The sequence below is a fragment of the Equus caballus genome, chromosome 29, assembly GCF_041296265.1.
Source record: "Equus caballus isolate H_3958 breed thoroughbred chromosome 29, TB-T2T, whole genome shotgun sequence".
Lineage (NCBI taxonomy): Eukaryota > Metazoa > Chordata > Mammalia > Perissodactyla > Equidae > Equus > Equus caballus.
In genome coordinates, this window is record NC_091712.1 from 20,522,724 (window position 1) to 20,540,120 (window position 17,397).

Sequence of the window (17,397 nt, forward strand, 5' to 3'; positions counted from 1 at the left end):
TGAAATCTGCAGGGTGGGTGGCAGGCTGGAGACTCAGGAAAGAGTTGCAGTTCGAGTCCAAAGGCCGTCTGCTGGCAGAATTCCTTCTTGCTCAGGGGAAATTAGTCTCTTTTCTATTAAGGCCTTCAACTGAGTGGATGAGGCCCACCCACATAGTGGAAAGTAATCTCCTCCAATGTTAATCTCCTCCAAAAAACACCTTCACAGAAATATCTAGAATAATTTTTGACCAAATATCTGAGCACTGTGGCCTAGCTAACTTGACACACATAATTAACCATCACATTCTCCATTCTCCTACTCTACTTTAATAATCTGTGATAATCATGCATTGAAGAAAAGTTTACCCTTTGGATATTTGATATGTCTTCCACATCAAATGTTTCTCTCACTAAAAGAAGTAATTTAAATGATACAAGCCAACAAAATGGAATGGATTTGTAGCATTTTAGTTACTTCCCATACATCATACAAAGGGCCATAATATTCTGTGTATATCAGATCCCAACAGATACCACTACTTTCCCACGTAAGTCGTGGTGCCACTGGTTTTGAAGAACATCCACATACACAGGATGGGTTTATATCCATTCTCGGCACATGGCACCTTTATCCAGTTCTAGAAGAGTTCTGGAAAAGAGTCAAGGGAGTTCCTAGAAATTTAGCCTTCTCCTGAGGGCTCTTCCAAGGACTATTTAGAAGAATTTCTGACACCATGGCTTATTTTAGAACCTTACCTTTGCGCCTCATCCACCTCCACACTGTATCTCCTGAGTCCACAGAAGGAGAGGAGAAACAGAAGTAATCTAACCTGCAGACAATACCCTTGGAGCAAAAATAGGACAGCCTGGGTCCACTTATAGACCCAAGACCCATGTTCTTCATCTGAATGAGGACAACAGCCCAGTAGAGACATTTCATTATTTTCACTTTGTGTGAAGTGCATAAAATCAAGCACAAAACAGCCTATGTAAGTAGCTATTAACCTGATGACCAGTTACATTTTTAAAGAATGCGTCCCATGTGAAAATGATCTAAGTTGACTCTTTGAAAGAACTAACATATAATGCTCCAAGGATTGAATGTCTGTTTGTATAAGAATTATGTCTTAAAGCCATATTTAATAAGCTATCACTGATATGAAAGCACACTGCGTGGTGTGATTCTACTGATGTGTACATACCGCATTTCTTCGAGGTCAAGGTATTTATCAATAAAAGAGCTTTGACTGTTAATGGAAGTAAGGAAAAAGCTCACTTACTGGACAATGTAAGTTGTGTGTTGTTTGCATAAAAATTTTGTAATAATAACGTGGAGGTAAATTGATAGTATGCTGTAAATATGAATTGCAGAACATTACACCTTTTAAAGTTGAGTGTAAGTCAAGGGCTGCCTATATATATTGTCAAACCATTTACTTTATATTTATATATGTATGAATTATTAGGAGTAATTCATTTCCTCCTCTAAGCTCTTGAAAATTTCATTTAGCTTTGGTGGACGGTATGGAAGTTAGTGTATTTTTGGGCGGTGTGTGTCTGTCTGTTTCCAAAGGGGATTGTTTCTCTATAGTAGAATAGTCAGTTTTAAAGCTTCTCTCTCCTCTCTCCTACTATAGAACAAAATAGTCCATATGAGGAGTAATTTTTTTAACATTGGTAAGAATTACCGAATGCCTTTCCTCTGGTTAATGCATTATAGAAACCTTGTTATAATCAATTCACAAAACAGTGCTTATCATGTATCTGTCTTCAAACATAATTTCTTTTGAATCATTTCCTGAAAAATCATCAATTTTTCTCCACTTCTGCCCTTGCTGGAGTACTTCATGCATTCTTTTAAAACAAGATCAGTTTTGGGACTTATGTAAGTTAAGACTGTTCTTTCTATTTAACTGAAGTGTTTACCATAAAGTTCAATAAAAACAAAACAGTCCGTTTGCTGTTATTTCCTTTAAATCGTATTATTTACCCATCTCTACTTCTGTGTGTGTTTTCCTAATCCTGTTTCTTATTTCTTCTCTGTTTAAGCACCATTGGTCCTCAACAAGTTACACTGCCTGTTTTATAAATCTAGTAAAAATTCCCACTTGCTCCAATATTCAGTCACTTTATTAAAGAATGATATGTAGATAAGTACAGCTATGTCTAAATATACTGCCTTAATATTTTCCTCCAAAATAAGATTTATACAAAAAGAACATTTATAAGCATTCTTTCAAAAGTGGTACAGGTTCTTTCTTGAACAAGAAAGAACTCTGCGTAATCTCAGTATGTCTGGAATACTACTTGGAAATATTTTCTCTGACAGAAAGAAACCATTCCTGCTTGGAGAATTTTAGGTTGCATAGACTCAACTTAGAAAAATATATTAAAATTTCAAATCCAATTTTCCCCTCTTTTCAGAACTAGATTTTTATATTCAATTTTATGTGTGCATACTGTATTTTCTCATAATTTTGAAAGTATAAGTAACAACTCTCTTCTTTATTAGCTGGCTGGCAGAAAATTAAATTCTCATATGGTTTCTCTTTTTTTATTGTAATGCTGTGCTTGCTTTAAAAATAAATTGTCAGTGATATCAGGAAAACTTTTTAAGACCTAAGTAATTTTTTTTCTTGGAAATTGCGAATTGCTATCTTATATTAGCTTCCATGATTTCATTAGTTACTTTGTTTTAGCTTGAGATGAGCTGAAAGATTCAAGGATATTTATAGCATTCGAACGTTTCTTTACATTTTACTGAGAGCAACATCCAGAGATGAATTTTCTATTGATTTGTTCAAAAACCTTTTCCCCCTTTATATACAAAATTAGCGTATGTATGGGTAATATAATTCATGATAATGTTCATATTTCTTTGGTGACTTTTTTTTCCTGACACTGTTTTATAAGATGAATATAGAAGCTGGCCAACCCAGCCTCTTCAGATCTCAGTAACTTTCATAGTCTTGTATTGACATTTCTTGTCAATTTAAACCTCCTCCCAAGATGTTTACTTATTTGTCAATTTAAGATGTTCTTAATTATCCTCCATTGTCTTTGGAATAATTTTATGACTGGCAGACTATGGGAGCATCATTTCAGCAATAATTTTGTCTTAGGATCGTGTTACTACATAGTTTTTACGTGTCTGTTATGTTTTATATCATTATAACAATGTTGGCATTATATTAAAAATGTTTATTTTAATGGGAATTTTCAATGTTTTGTTGTCAGAAGCCTAACAGTGTATAATAATTTCCAGAGGTTTGGTTTTTATTAATGTCTACATATTTTTTTTAATCTTAAGTTCATTTATATTAAAATTTTCTCTTCCTTGTAATTAATGAAACTATTGAACTAGTTAAATATTTTCTTGGTCAAATTAACCCAGTGTTTTAAGATGAAAAAAAATAATTTTCATACATTGGTTTTGGCAGTTCTCTGAAATTTAAAACAAGTCCACGTTTGAGTATATTGAAGGTGAGAAAAAAGAATGAAAATGTTTATTTTTATTTCCTTTTAAGAAAGAAAGCAGTTTTCTTGACTTTGCCTCAACTAAATGCATTTCTTAAAAAGTGAGAAGTTTAGTGTGAATCTCTGAGTTTTGAGTTACCTGTGACCAGTATTGCTCTGTTATGATTCAGGCAGATTTCCCTGAGGCTCTTCCCCTTCTACAAACATCTATAAAGTTTAAACATATTAAAAGCTTATTATTATCATAAACATCACGAATGCATAATATCTGATGTTAAAAGAATCGTAACCAAAGATTGAAACTGTCCCACGTGAAAATTGCCGGTGGTAACATAATAGTATTTATTTTCTTGGAGTTAACGAAGGGCAGGTCCCATTTCACTCTCGTTCACGTGTGGTTTCTGAGGCTGTTAGTGTTGGTGGTGAGTTTCCTTGACCCTGTTTGAGGACCTTTTGTATTAATGGACATGTTTGTTCCTAAAGGGATCATGTGCTTTTTATAAAATCCCATCTCAAAGGTCAACATTTTATGAAAAAGTGACATCATTAGAATGATAAATATTTACATTATAAATTTCCACTGAAGTTAGTTATTTAGGGGAGCCAAAGAATATGATAACAACTTGTGATTTTAAAAAAGATTTCACATCAGTTTCATTAGTTTGGTTGTAAGTTTTCAAAACCCTGACTGCTTTTCTTTTATCTTCTTCACTTCTTAGGTGAGACTGCTGGTTCCCTATGTATCTTCCTTGACCTTTGATTTTTAGTTCTTGTACTATATTCTCATTTTTTTTAAAAATTGTTTTCTCTTGTTTTTACTTTCATTGCTTTTTTATATTTTAGTTTATTGGCTGTCTCTAACTATTATGAATATAAAAACTTGGTCTCTTACCCATAGTCATTTCCAAATATAGAAGACTAGACCCTGCCTTTGAGACATAGTCAAAATGTATTTTCTTTTATATGTTGATAGAACCACAAATACATCTGCTAATACTGGATTTCGTTTTGTTCGGTTGTTCATATTATTATGAACTCTGTGTTTTTGTGGGATTTTTTTCAAATTATAAAATTATGTAATGTTATGGAATGCTTGAAAAACAGAACAAAATAATTGCCTACAGCCGTCTCTCCCTAACACAAGCATTGTCTATTTTTATACATTTTCTTCTATATTTCTGTATCCATACCAATTTTTATATAGTAAAAAGATAAAACTCGTAGTGTAAGTATGACTATTCTGTCAAGTTCTTTCCATTTATTATTATATCAAATGCATTTCTATGCTGCTGTATAGCTTTATAATTACAATTTTAATGGCTTCAACCCCATTTCTTTGAAGAGGTGTTTCATAATGTAATCATCCCCATACTTTTGTGTATTTCGGGTGCTTCCAAATTTTTTTACTGTTAAAAATATCGCTAACATCTGAAATTAGAGGATAGATAGGTATAATATTTGTCTACAATATTAAGCTTATTTTAATAACCAATGATTACTTTACATATGTAAGCATTAAATTTAATGTTCTTTTGATGAATGGTGTTATATAAATACAGCGTAGTAAGGAAGCTTTGAAAATGACCAAATCATAATTGCCTCGGTTTAATTTTTTTTTTTTTGCTTAAGAGAAATGTCAAAGTCAAATCATGTCTGTTGATTAGAGTACTTGCTAAAAATCTTAGTTTCTAGTCATGAACCTATGTTGTGAAACCCCTTAAATTACAAATATTTGGGAATAATTTCTATGTCCCCTAGTAGATCGGGAGCTTTTTGAGAGCAGTGACACTATTTTATATATTTTTGTATTTCATACATCATCTTGAATACAGAGGAGAATCAAAACTGTACTTAATTATATTTGAAAAAATATGTCTTTTAATGGGTAAAAAACATATTTTTAATCCCTAAATTAAACATCTCCTCTTTCATAATTTTTTGCATTAAATTATTTCATAAAAGACTCATCTTTTTTTTTATTATACATTTATGTATGTAGAGTAACATTTCAGACTTCCTTCTTGACTTTTTTCCCTCATTTAATATTTTAACCAAAGCCTTGGGAATCTTTTTTTTTTTTTTATTACACTAAGATTGCTAAACACGTGGATGGTTATACTCACCTCATTGGGTTGCTATGAAAATTGAATGAACTAATCCATATAAAGTGCTTCAAGTGGTGTCTGTCGTCTGGTAAGCTCTCAGTAAGTTATCAGGAACACCACCACTACTGCTGCTGTTTGGGTACCGATGTTATTAATTAGAGAATTATCCAAACTCAGACCAAGAGTCACCTTTTCTTGTCATGACGTAGTAATAAAAACCTAGTACTTCACTACAACATATGTATCAACATCAAGTAGTGAAAGGACTGTTCAGTAAGTATTTCTGGGACCATTGGTTAATTATTTAGAAAAATACGAAGTTACGGTCTCACTTCACAAGCTTGATCTCATGATTACAGCTGAGTGATTCCAGATGGGATAAAAAAAATTAAGTGTAAAGCCATGTAACCCATTTTTTAAAACTTCAGAAAATGTAGGTGCATGTTTATCAGACCTAAGGTTAGGAAAGTCATAAAAACGGTGGAAATAACAAAGGAAAGAAATTCACAGATTCAAACACATGAATGTTTTAAGATACGTGTGTGTGTGTGTATTTATGAAAACCCTAATCAAAAAGGGATCAAAGTGTATTAACCAACAATTTACAGAAGAAATAAGAAATGCAAATGAGTAATAAACATGAAGAAAAGTTCAGTTCTACTGGCAGTTAAAATGAAATGATACACAATTTTTCTCTTGTCAAGTCACTAAAGATTTTAAAGTGACTAGAAGTCCTTTTATGAGAGAATGGTAATACGGCCGTTGTACTTACTGCTAGTGGAAATGTACCTTGTTATTGACCGATCTGAGAAGCATCTGGACAAGATCTGTCTAGCTTCTAGCAATTTGTCCTAATGAAATCATCGGGGACGTGGAATAAAGGGAATGTACTGGGATGTTTATTGCAGTCGTATTGAAATAAGGAGCAAATGACGAGCAACTTAAATTTACTTTAGACAAAGCTATACAATTAAGTGATAAGTTAGCAAGCCGTCGTAAATTATTTCTCCTGGAAAATATTAGATAAGCAGTGTCTCCTTGTGATTAAGGGCTGACCTGCAGCTGTAGTCTTCCTGTAAAGTCACTTTCCTATTGTAATAAAGTGAACGTGCTGTTCCCTTAAAAAACACAAATCTCTAGCAGCTGTGGGTAAGCGCTCTGGAAAAAGCCTGTCCATAAAAATGTTGAGCTAATTATAAATTACAGAAATGTGAAATATAAGGAAAAATATATTTTGTGTAAAACTGTTCCCTTACTCCAAATTCCTTGTTACTGGTCCTTTGCCTTTCTTCTTTTTTGAAGCCAGCTCTTGCTAAGACTTGTGCACTGAAAATGACCTGAAATTAAATAGGTTCTAGGTTATTTATTCACATTTGCCTCAAAGAACCTTCTACTGACTTTCAGTTTACGTATACATTTTTTGATCTGCCTTTTAATAAGGGAACCACATAAGACCTGAAGGCAAGAAATGATTAACCCCTTTTCCTGACATGGAGTTTGCTCTCCTGTAAACTTCGACTGAGCCCGGGTATAGTGACACATCGCTGACTGTTACTTGGAAATGACAGTTTCTTTACTGTCTTGAAGGACATGCCAAATGTGCCATCACCTCTGACTACCCGTGGAGGATAGAGTCTAGGAAAATAGTCTGGTTTTGTGTTTTTGTTTTTGCTCTTTTTGGTTTGAGGAATAAATCACAAGTGAGTACTCTAGATTTCATACCTTTTGTCATGTCCTCTGTTCTGGGTGTTTCATTGCTTGCTCTGGGTTGGGAGTTTTTCTTGTTTTCTTACTCTGTGTCTGTGCGTATGCGTATAATTGTATATGTGTGTATGCTTTTGTGTATGCATATATGTGTTGTGTGGTATAGCATCTATAGGTATATGTGGATCAGGGTAGTAAAGGATCATGATGAGTAAGGAAAACGGAAAGGAAGCATGCTCTTTAAATTTAAATATAGTACAGAAATAACATACATCCCTAGAGAGATTATCTACAAAAAGGAGAGTTGATACATACTAAATCTTTCTTTGTGTTTCTTTAAAATGCCTTACTAGTTTAAGAAGCTACTTTTGATATTTAGCATATTTAGATCTGGCTTTAATTTCAATATTTTTTCTCTTTTATAACATTAGCCAATTGAAAACTTATTAATAAGCCCTTTAATTTATTTTTCCCTTCTTGCTGCACTCTGTGCCCTGGGAACACAGGGATGTATAGTGCGTTTCTGCTTTCCAGGTACTTTCAATTAGTTGGAGACATAAGTCAAGAACTGACCTACAGCTAACATGTGCTAGGTCCTGAGCCAAAATGCTTTACAGGAAGCGTTTAATCCTTAACAACCCTGCCAGATAGATGCTATTATTATCTGCATCTTAAAGATGAGAAAATGAGCCTTAAAGTTGGCAAGTCTCACAGCTGGTAACTAAGTCAGAGGCAGAACCCAGATGCTCCCGCAGACCTGTCTGCTTCTGGTCTTTGCTTTTTAACACTCAGGGATGCTGCTGTGCTGCTAGGACTGGTGTGGACACCTGCTGCCTTCTCCCCCCTGGTTTTGTAAACGAGCATATTGGGTCAAGGCACTTCAGCCTCAAAACCTGCGGGAATTCCACTTTCTTGGTAGTCGCCACCTGGAAAACTGATGTGAATGAGGTCAGGACCGTGTCACGGTGCGTGGGCGCATGCAGTGAGTGACGTCGGTGCTGGCCCGGAGCAGGGACAGAGCAGGCTGGGCTGGCTGCCAGAGTTCCTTCCAGCTCTGCGCCTTCGTGGACGCGGTGTTTTGTCCTTTTGTCTGCCCCTTAGAATGTTCTCTTGCGAAAATACCAAATGTGCCCTGCTTTCTCTGTTGAAATTTACATTGAGAAAATGAAACAGGAACAATAGGAGGGTTTTTGTTGTTGCCTTTTCAAATGACTTCAATTTAAAAAACTGTTATTGAGCACCTATTCTGTACAACTGACGTCACCAAACCATCCCGTGGATCACGCTTCTCACTTCTGATGGCCATAGACCCCGACATTTCAAATCTGATTACCTTCTCTCTCTTCCCCGCTATCTCTCTATGTTTATGATGAAAGTAAAAACTTCAGTTAAGTGTAAAGACTCAATTAGGTAAAAACTTTCATGGAAATTCAGGACTGAAGTTTTCAGGTTTTCCCTTTTGGACCTTATTTGCTTTGGATGAGGCATTTATGTCCTAGTGAGATCCATTCCTGCGCCAAAAGTTTGTAGTGACTTTAGGAAAACCCTCCTGCCATACAAGGAATAATCGTGAAGGAATTTCTAGTTCTACCTGTTTCTCCTATAATTGCCTTCTTTGAGACAAGAACCCCGGGAACCTGAAATTATGAAATACCAGTGTAGAAAAGTTAGGATAACTAATGTGTAATTTTTGTGCTAAACCAGAAGCCATCTTATATGGATTCCAGTCTGGGCTGACAGTCACAGATGACAGAGTTGGGGTGGGGACAGCATAAGTGATTTCTGCGAGTCAGGAAGAGATGATTGTCTGAGGACCACTGTGCTGCCGCGTGGGAAGGAGTTGTAAGGCTCCCAGCTCCTCCTGGCTGGTGTTGCGAGGATTCTCAGATATACAGGATCCTTTTTCCAGGTTCTCATGCATCTTTCCCAACATCCTAAAAAACAAGAGAAACAAAAAATAATAACTTGTCTTCTGATCCTTTACATTGAAGTCTAAATTCCGTCCGCATGTGTGATTTTAGAATTCACACATCTTTTCTTCATCCTGGGACCAGCATGGCACATTTCCCCTTTTGCTTCCCTGGAATGTCATCTTTCTTTGTAAAATTCTGATGTGTTTCCTCACTTGTCCTGTTCACTTTTTCCTCTTTACCTTTTGCCTTTGATAAGAGAGTTTTAGAGTGATGATCTTCCCTACTTTAAATCCTTCATAAATCTTTCCCCTCAAATAATCTGAGTATCTCCTCAAAATCAGAATGACTCTTGGTTGGGCCACAGGAGGGAATATATTATCAGATGAACTTTTATCACTCCATTCTTAATATCTTAATTGATTTTTATTAAACTGTGAATCTAGAAAGTGAGTGATATAACTCCATAGTCATTGATAATTGTTTTTTAATATTGCCTTTATTTTGAATTCTATTAATTTCTTAAGTCCAGTGGTAATAATTATTCTTCATTATGTTCCCTAAAACTTATACAGATCAGTTATTACATTCTTGCATTTTATTATAAAATGCCTCTATTTAAATTTTCTACTTATCAAATTTGATCTATATTCTTTTTAAAGAATATATACATTAAAATGTACTCACATTTTGTTTTGTACCATGGAGCTGATATAGAATATATATAATGTTTTAATAAGCAAACTGTTTTCTCTCCCTTAAAGTCTGGATTTTGAGAGACTGTAAAGGTTGGTTACGTCGAGAATTGAGCGTACACCTTATTGAATTCTCAAATGGTGTGTGTGGTAAACATCACTATTCTGGAAAGGAAATAAAACCAGAATGATGCAACAACATGAAAAGCAAGCAGAATGAAATGGGAGTTGACTGAGAAAAGGAACTTTTGCTTAAGCTTTTTAAGCTCACGTATTAAATGATAATAATGAGCTCAATAGGGCTCTTTAAGCAGACAACTTATTTAAGTATTTAAAAAATTATTTTAGTAAAAGATCCTATGACCTATTGATAAGAGTATTGAAACTATGAAACTTATTTCCAAATTTCAGTAGGCTTCAAATTATAAAACTGTAGAATTTCCATAGGAGAAAAAAACCTGAGGCTGGGCGTTTACTCCACCTCCTGGAGTCTCATAACAGTTAAGTAACTTGCTCTTAGTGACAGGCCGGTTCTATCAGCCTGATCCATGATTGGCATGTTTGACGTTGTGCTTTCTTTTTATTTAACAATAGATGCTGTCTGTGCCACAGGTATGTCGTTAGGCTATGCTTAGAATATAATATGAAATATCCTAGTATTTATAAATGAGAGAATTCATCATCTATATTTAAAGTGTTTTCACAGTGCTTTTAACTTTTTCTTATCAAACGTGTTCATCAGTCAGTCCATATCTTTATGATTTCTGACTTTCTTATTTTGTTTTATAACATAGTTATTTTACTCATTGATTTCTGGAAAGAATTCTTTATGATTTAGAACCAAATAAAATTTACATTATTATAACTATATAATTAAATGTTAGATGATTCTCTTATAAATTGTTGTTGTAATGAGATTGTGTAATATCTGGGTTTTTTTTTTTCCTCTTACTAACTGCACTGGTAATGATATTATGGTAAATAAAATCCGACCCAACTTTGAGGGTGTTTTTATTTTTGTTTTTTGGGGGTTTCTTTTTTCAGTTGTTGCTAAAAATATGTGTTTTTTTTTGTACTTGCAGCTGGTTTTAGAAGAAGTTTCCGTCTTAGTAGAAAAGATAAGAAAACAAATAAATCCATGTATGAATGCAAGAAGAGTGATCAGTATGACACAGCTGATGTACCCACATATGAGGAAGTCACCCCCTATCGGCGACAAACTCATGAGAAATACAGACTTGTTGTGTTGGTTGGTAAGTGTTTGCTTTTGTGTGTAATTCGGATGAAATAAGTAAGATAGTAAGAATTTAACATCGGAGAGCATCACGCTTGAAGTGATCAAGCTAAAAGGTCTCATCTTGAACATCTTTGGTTGGGTCTCTAAGTGAAATCGTTAGTCTTTTGCACTTCATGTGACTTTCCGGAGACTGTTAAGGTGTCTGTGAAGAATGGTACTGACATTTAGTGGGACCTCTGTAAGAGAGGGAATAGCAGACATCATCGCAGTATGTTAAGCATATCAGGGTAACTAAATAATAGAAACGAATATGTTTCTTTCAATTCATTTTGAGGCAGTAGCTATGGTATCACTTTCTGTGGCATTTAGACCTTTAGTGAAATAAACCATTTTAGCAGAGTTCTAGGATATTTAAAGCCGGAGGCTCAGTTAACAAAACTGCTTGAGGTATGTAGTTAGTAAGTATGTGGTATGTGAGGATTTCTGTAAACGTTGGCTGGTTTGACGCACATTAACGATCTAGCATCTATCTTGTCTGACCTTCATGGACATGAACAATCACAGCTTCCCTGTTACTCCACCTCATCCTAGTTTGTGTTTCTTTAAAACTTTGGTGACAGCAGCATCTCCTCTATCCCTGTTGCATCCCTTGCTCTTCAGCCAAGGTCTGCTCCTCACCTGAGGAGAGAGACGCCTGTTCCCCTTAAATCTAGATGGCTCTGTCTACAGCCGGGGACTTATTATTACTCCTATGTAATATGTAACTTTTGGTTTTCCCTAGGGGATCTAATTGAAAGAGGAAAGTGAATAAAGTTTCCCTTTTTTTCTTTCTTATAGGTGCTGACAATAAAAACCCGTTCCTCAGGGGTGAGAGAGGGAAGATAGATGAGGATAAACTCTGAGTCTGAATAGTTATCCAGGGAAGAATAAAAGTAAATCCTAGTCAAGAGCAACTAAAGATAGTTGATGGTTATGGAAAGGAAATAGCCACTCCCTAGAATCTTCCAGAGGAAAAGGGGAATGTGGGAATGCTGGCCTCATGCATGTTTGAAGTAATCATGGAGTTCTGTTAAAATAGTACGAAATGCAGGTATCACCCCTCCCTACAATTCCTTAAGGAAATTCTTAGTATCTTTTTTGGAAATGCTTTGAAATTTTTTGCATTAGATGATCCTGTTATTTGTGAATAGAGACAATTTTATTCATTCTTTGTAGGAATTTTATTTTTTATTCTTGCCTTATTGTATTCTCTCCTTACTTTAGGCTCCCTAGTACAGTGGTGAATGGGCGTGATGAGAACAGACATCTGTGCTTTGTTCTTGATCTTAGGGAGAAAGTATTCAGTCTTTCACCAGGAAGTATGATATTAGCTATAGTTTTTTTATAGATGCCTTTTACCAAGTTAGGAAGATTCCCTTCTATTATTGGTTTGCTGAGAATATTTATCACAAATTGACATTGAATTTTGTCAAATGGTTTTTTCTGCATATATTGAGATAATTATATGGTTTTTCTTATTTGATCTGTTGAAGTGGTGAATTGCACTCATTGGTTTTTGAGTGTTGAATGAGCCTTGCATTCCCAGCCTGAACTCCACTAAGTCCTGATGGATTAGCCTTTGTATAGTACTACATTCAATTTGCTGGCCTGTAATTTTCTTAGAATATGTTTTCTGCTTTTTGTATCAAGATAATGCTATATTCATAAAATGTGTTGGGAAGTGTTTCCTCCTCTTCACTTTTCTGGGAGAGAGTTTTTGTAGAATTAGTATTATTTTCTTTTTAAACGTTTGGTAGAATTCCCCAGTGCAACCACACCTGGTCTTGGAGCCATCTTTTTTGGGAGGTTTTAACTACAAATTTAATTTCTTTTAAAAGATGAATATATATAGAGAGAGAGAGGGGGAGGGAAGGGGAACAGGGAGGCGTGCAAGAGAGTGCACCTCTGTAACCTTTATACACACTCACACAGACACACAACTATTCACGTTATCTTCTTGAGTGAGCTCTGGCAGTTTGTGTCTGTGAAGGAATGTGTGCATTTCCCCTAAATTGCCAACTATGTAAGCATAAAGTTTTTGATAATATTCCCTTATTATCCTTGAACTCTCTGTAAGGTCTGTAGTAATGTCCCCACTTTCATTCATGATATTGGTAATTTGTGTCTTCACTCTTAACATCAGTTATCTATTGCTGTACAACAAGTTATTACAAACTCAGTGACTTTAAAACAGCACATATTTATCATCTGAAAGTTTCTGCAGGTCAGAATTTGGGGAGTTTGGACACGGCTTAGCTGGGTACTCTGCTTCAGTGTCTCTCAGAAGGCTGCAGTCGTGTCTTGGCCCAGGGTAGGGCTCTCATTTGAGTGCTGTACTGATAAAGGATCTACTTCCGAAACCATGTGGTTGTGGGCAGAATTCGTAGGCCACCCTCAATTCCTCGCCATATGGGCATCTGCAACGTGGTGGCTTGCTTCATCAAGATGTGTACACTGAGAAGGAAATAGAGAGATTCTGCTAGTAAGACGAAAGTCACAATCTTATGTAACCTAATCAACGAAGGTGACATCCCATCACCTTTCTGTGACAGAAAACATCCCATATTCTGTTGGTTAGAAGCAAATCACAGATTTTGCTCACATTCAAGGTGAAGGAATTGCACAAAGGTGTGAAAAACAGGAGAAGAGGATCATTGCTGGCCTTCTTCGAGTCTACCTACCTTAGCTCTTTTTCCAATTTATTGATCTGTCATAACACCAGCTTTATGTTTTTAAAATTTTTTCCTATTTTTTTCTTTTCTCAATTTCATTGATTTCTGCTCTTTATTATTTCCTTCCTCTGCCTACTTTAGATTTATTTAATTTTCTGTTTTTCTAGTAGATTATTGACTCAAAACCCTTTTTTAAAAATTTAAGTATTAATGGTCGTGAATTTAAATTTCCCTCTGAACACTGCATCCTACAAATTTTGATCTATTGTGTTTTTATAACATACCATTCAGATCAGAATATTTTCTAATTTTCTTTGTGACTTCTTTGATCCTTAAGTTGTTTAGAAGTGTGTTATTTAATTTCCAAATATTTGGGGATTATTCAGATCTCTTTCTGTTATTGATTTCTTCTTTAATTTCATTATGTTCAGAGAATATGCTTTGTATGATTTCAGTTCTTTTAAATTTGTCCAAAAACAGTGAATTTTTTTGCCCAGAATGTGGTCTACATCATTGAATGTTCTGTGTGTACCTAAAAAGAGTGTGTATTCTGTTGTTGTTGGATACAGTGTTTTATATGTATTATTTAAGTCAAGTTGGTGATAATGTTATTCGGGTCTTCTATATTCTTACTAGTTTTTAATCTACTCGTTCTGTTAAATGTTGGCAGAGGAGTGTTAAATTCTCTATAACGGTGGGTTTATTTCTCTTGTCACATCAGTCAGCTTTTGCTTAATATATTTAGAAGCCCTGTTAGGTGGATACACAATTAGGAGTATTATGTTTTCTTAATGAATTGACTGTCATATTATGTAATGTCCTTTTTTTATCCCTGGATTTTTCTGAAATCTATTTTGTGTGTTATATAACATAGCCATTTAAGCTTTCTTTCTTTTTTGAGGAAGATTAGCCCTGAGCTAACATCTGCTGTCAATCCTCCTCTTTTTGCTGACGAAGACTGGCCCTGAGCTAACATCCATGCCCATCTTCCTCTACTTTATTTGTGGGACACCTGCCACAGCACAGCTTGCCAAGCGTGCCAAGTCCTCACCTGGGATCTGAAATGGCGATCCCCAGGCCGCCGAAGCAGAACTTAACCACTGAGGCACCGAGCTGGCCCCTCAAGCTTTCTTTTGTTTATTGTTTGCATGGTATAATCTTTTTCTGTTCGCCTTGTGAATCTTAGTTAAGGTGGCTGCTTGATTGTTGTGAATAATTTCAACATTAGGGTCATCTTGGGGTTGCATCTGTTGATTATATTTTTCCTTGAGAATTGGTCACCTTTACCTTGCTCTTTGTATGTAAATAACTTTTGTTCTGTATCCTGAACGTTTTAAACATCATTTTGTATAGCCTTTGGGTCTTATTATATTCCTCTGGAAAATGGTAATTTTTTTTAAGTAGGCTATCAGTCTGATTAGGCTCAGTCTACATGCCTCAGTTCAGTTTTCAAGTCATTGCTGTGCTACATTGTGTCTGTTCCATGCACGTGACACTTCAGTTAGTCAGAGACTTTTCAGTGGTGTCAGTTTTAGTTCATTTCTCAAAGCCTTTGTTATGCTGCTTTGGGCTCATCTCGCTCAGGCACAGCTTAGAGGTGAGCCCACAACTTTTGTGGGGTCTTACCTCTTGGGTCCCCTGCTTCGCTGTGCAGCTCTGAGATGAAGACTCATCCTCTGGGCAAACCCCAAGCAGAGAGAGGAAGAGTAAAACAGGAAACCTCCTCTCTTTGGGGGTCACCTCTCCAGACCCGACTTCCCTCTCCCCTCTGCCTGCCTGTGTTTGCTTTTCAGAGTCCTCAGGTTGTTGCTTTTCCTGTGCTGTCCAGAGGCGTTGGTTGTAATCAGTGGGGAGACAGCAGTGTTGGGCTCCACTGGAGTGGAGCTAGAACTCCCCAAAGCTTTAAACTCCTCTCACAGACACAGCTTGCCCTTCTCACTTGCATAGCTTAATCAGCCTCCTCAAAATTGGGTAAGATAATGTCTCCTACTCATAGTTTCAGAGGGTCATCAGGACAGAAGAATACCACAAGCATCGTCTCAACTACTCTTTAAAGTAGAACAATGCTCCCAGAAATATGTATTACAGCATCCCATTGTCAGCCAAAAATCAGAGAGTGTCTGAGGTATTTTGGCTTCTGCTTTACCTGAGTGCTAGTTGTCTAGGTCCACAATCATTCAACCAAAACTCATCTGGCTGAAATCTTCAATGAAGAGGTTAATTTAATTGTGGGCACTTAACTTGCCCTAAATCCCTTTTGCCCATTGATCTTTGGGTTCCTGGCACCTGGATTCTGAAGTGAACATGGACCTTGTTACTTTTCTAACGGACAAACTGTGTGCTCATCACCTTATTTTTACCTTCCCAGCAGGATCATATATAGCTTTTTTAGCCCCAGGATGTCACTTACACTGCAGTGGCTGCTCTTTCTCTGTCTCTTGCGTGGAATTCCTTAAGTTTCTGAGGCCTGATTCTCGGGAGATTTCCCTTTATCTCCAAAAGGAGTGTAACCCTCAAGATATTCCTAAACTGGAGACGCTAAATGTTGATGCAAAGGTACAGTGAGTGAAGATTCAGGTTTCTTTTGCTACATGCTTCTCCGCCACTAGTGTTTCCTCAGTCTTTGGAGTTTTCCAGGCCTTGAGTAAATAAACTGCATGACTTCAGTGAGAACCAGACTATCCCTTTTTACTACTTAGATTTCTTTACTACTGAGATCTAACTATAATCTTTCATTACCCTCTGCTGATCCCAACTGAATTTTTAAATTTTAACTTGCTTCTCAAGTGAGTCCTGTCCTTTCTCCACTCTGGTAATAGCAGCAGCCAATATGTATTGAGTGCCAGGCACTGTGCGAAGGGCTGTGCAGGTGTCATTTCATTCAGTCCTCACCATGACTGTGAGGTCAATGCTTTTATTATCCCCATTTTACAGACGAAGAAACTGAAGCACAGAGATAGGTAAGTTACTTGCTGAAGATCCCATAGCTGCTGAGTCCTGGAGCTGATTCAGACCCAAACAGTTCAAGACCAGAACCTTCTTTCTTATCTCACTGTGGAATATTGTGTCCAATCTGTAAAATCAGGGTTGTGCTGACACTGTTTGCTGGATCTCAAATTTCCTACTTTTCTTTTTTTCCCTTTGATTTAGGGCCCATCCACTCATTTTCCTGACACATACCTCCACATTTTGTGAAGGGTTAGATCGGAGTGTACCAAGAGCATCCATTGTTCACATAAATCCTGCCCACCTTCAGGGCCTCAGCCCGGCTCTTTCCACTTTGGGTCTCCCTGGGTCAGGTCAGCAAGCTTGTTGGCTCTGCTCGGCCTTCCCTGTGCTATCCAGGCATGGCCCTCGTTGTACTGGCATTACTGTTTCACTTTCCTTCTCCTTAAAATTCGCCAACTCTTCCTAAGGTATCCTAGGCTGATTTTCCTGGTCTTTCCACATGTTCAGCAGCCCACCTAGGGTAATTCTCCCAGCCACCCACAAAAGGCTCTGGGCTTGATCTCACTATCTGCTCTGTGTTCAGATCTCAGGCTGCCTCTCAGTAGTTTTTTGGGGGCATGGACAGAAA

General features: G+C 36.5%; 1 protein-coding gene across 5 annotated transcripts in view; it reads left to right on the forward strand.

Annotated features, from left to right (window-relative positions):
• Positions 1-17,397, forward strand: part of MPP7 (MAGUK p55 scaffold protein 7) — a 242,308-nt gene that overhangs the window by 194,324 nt on the left and 30,587 nt on the right. For all 5 annotated transcript variants that reach the window (XM_070254737.1, XM_023632090.2, XM_070254736.1 and 2 more), the window contains one exon: positions 10,955-11,125. In XM_070254737.1, the coding sequence (XP_070110838.1) occupies positions 10,955-11,125 (171 nt within the window). The remainder of the gene's footprint in view (positions 1-10,954; positions 11,126-17,397) is intronic.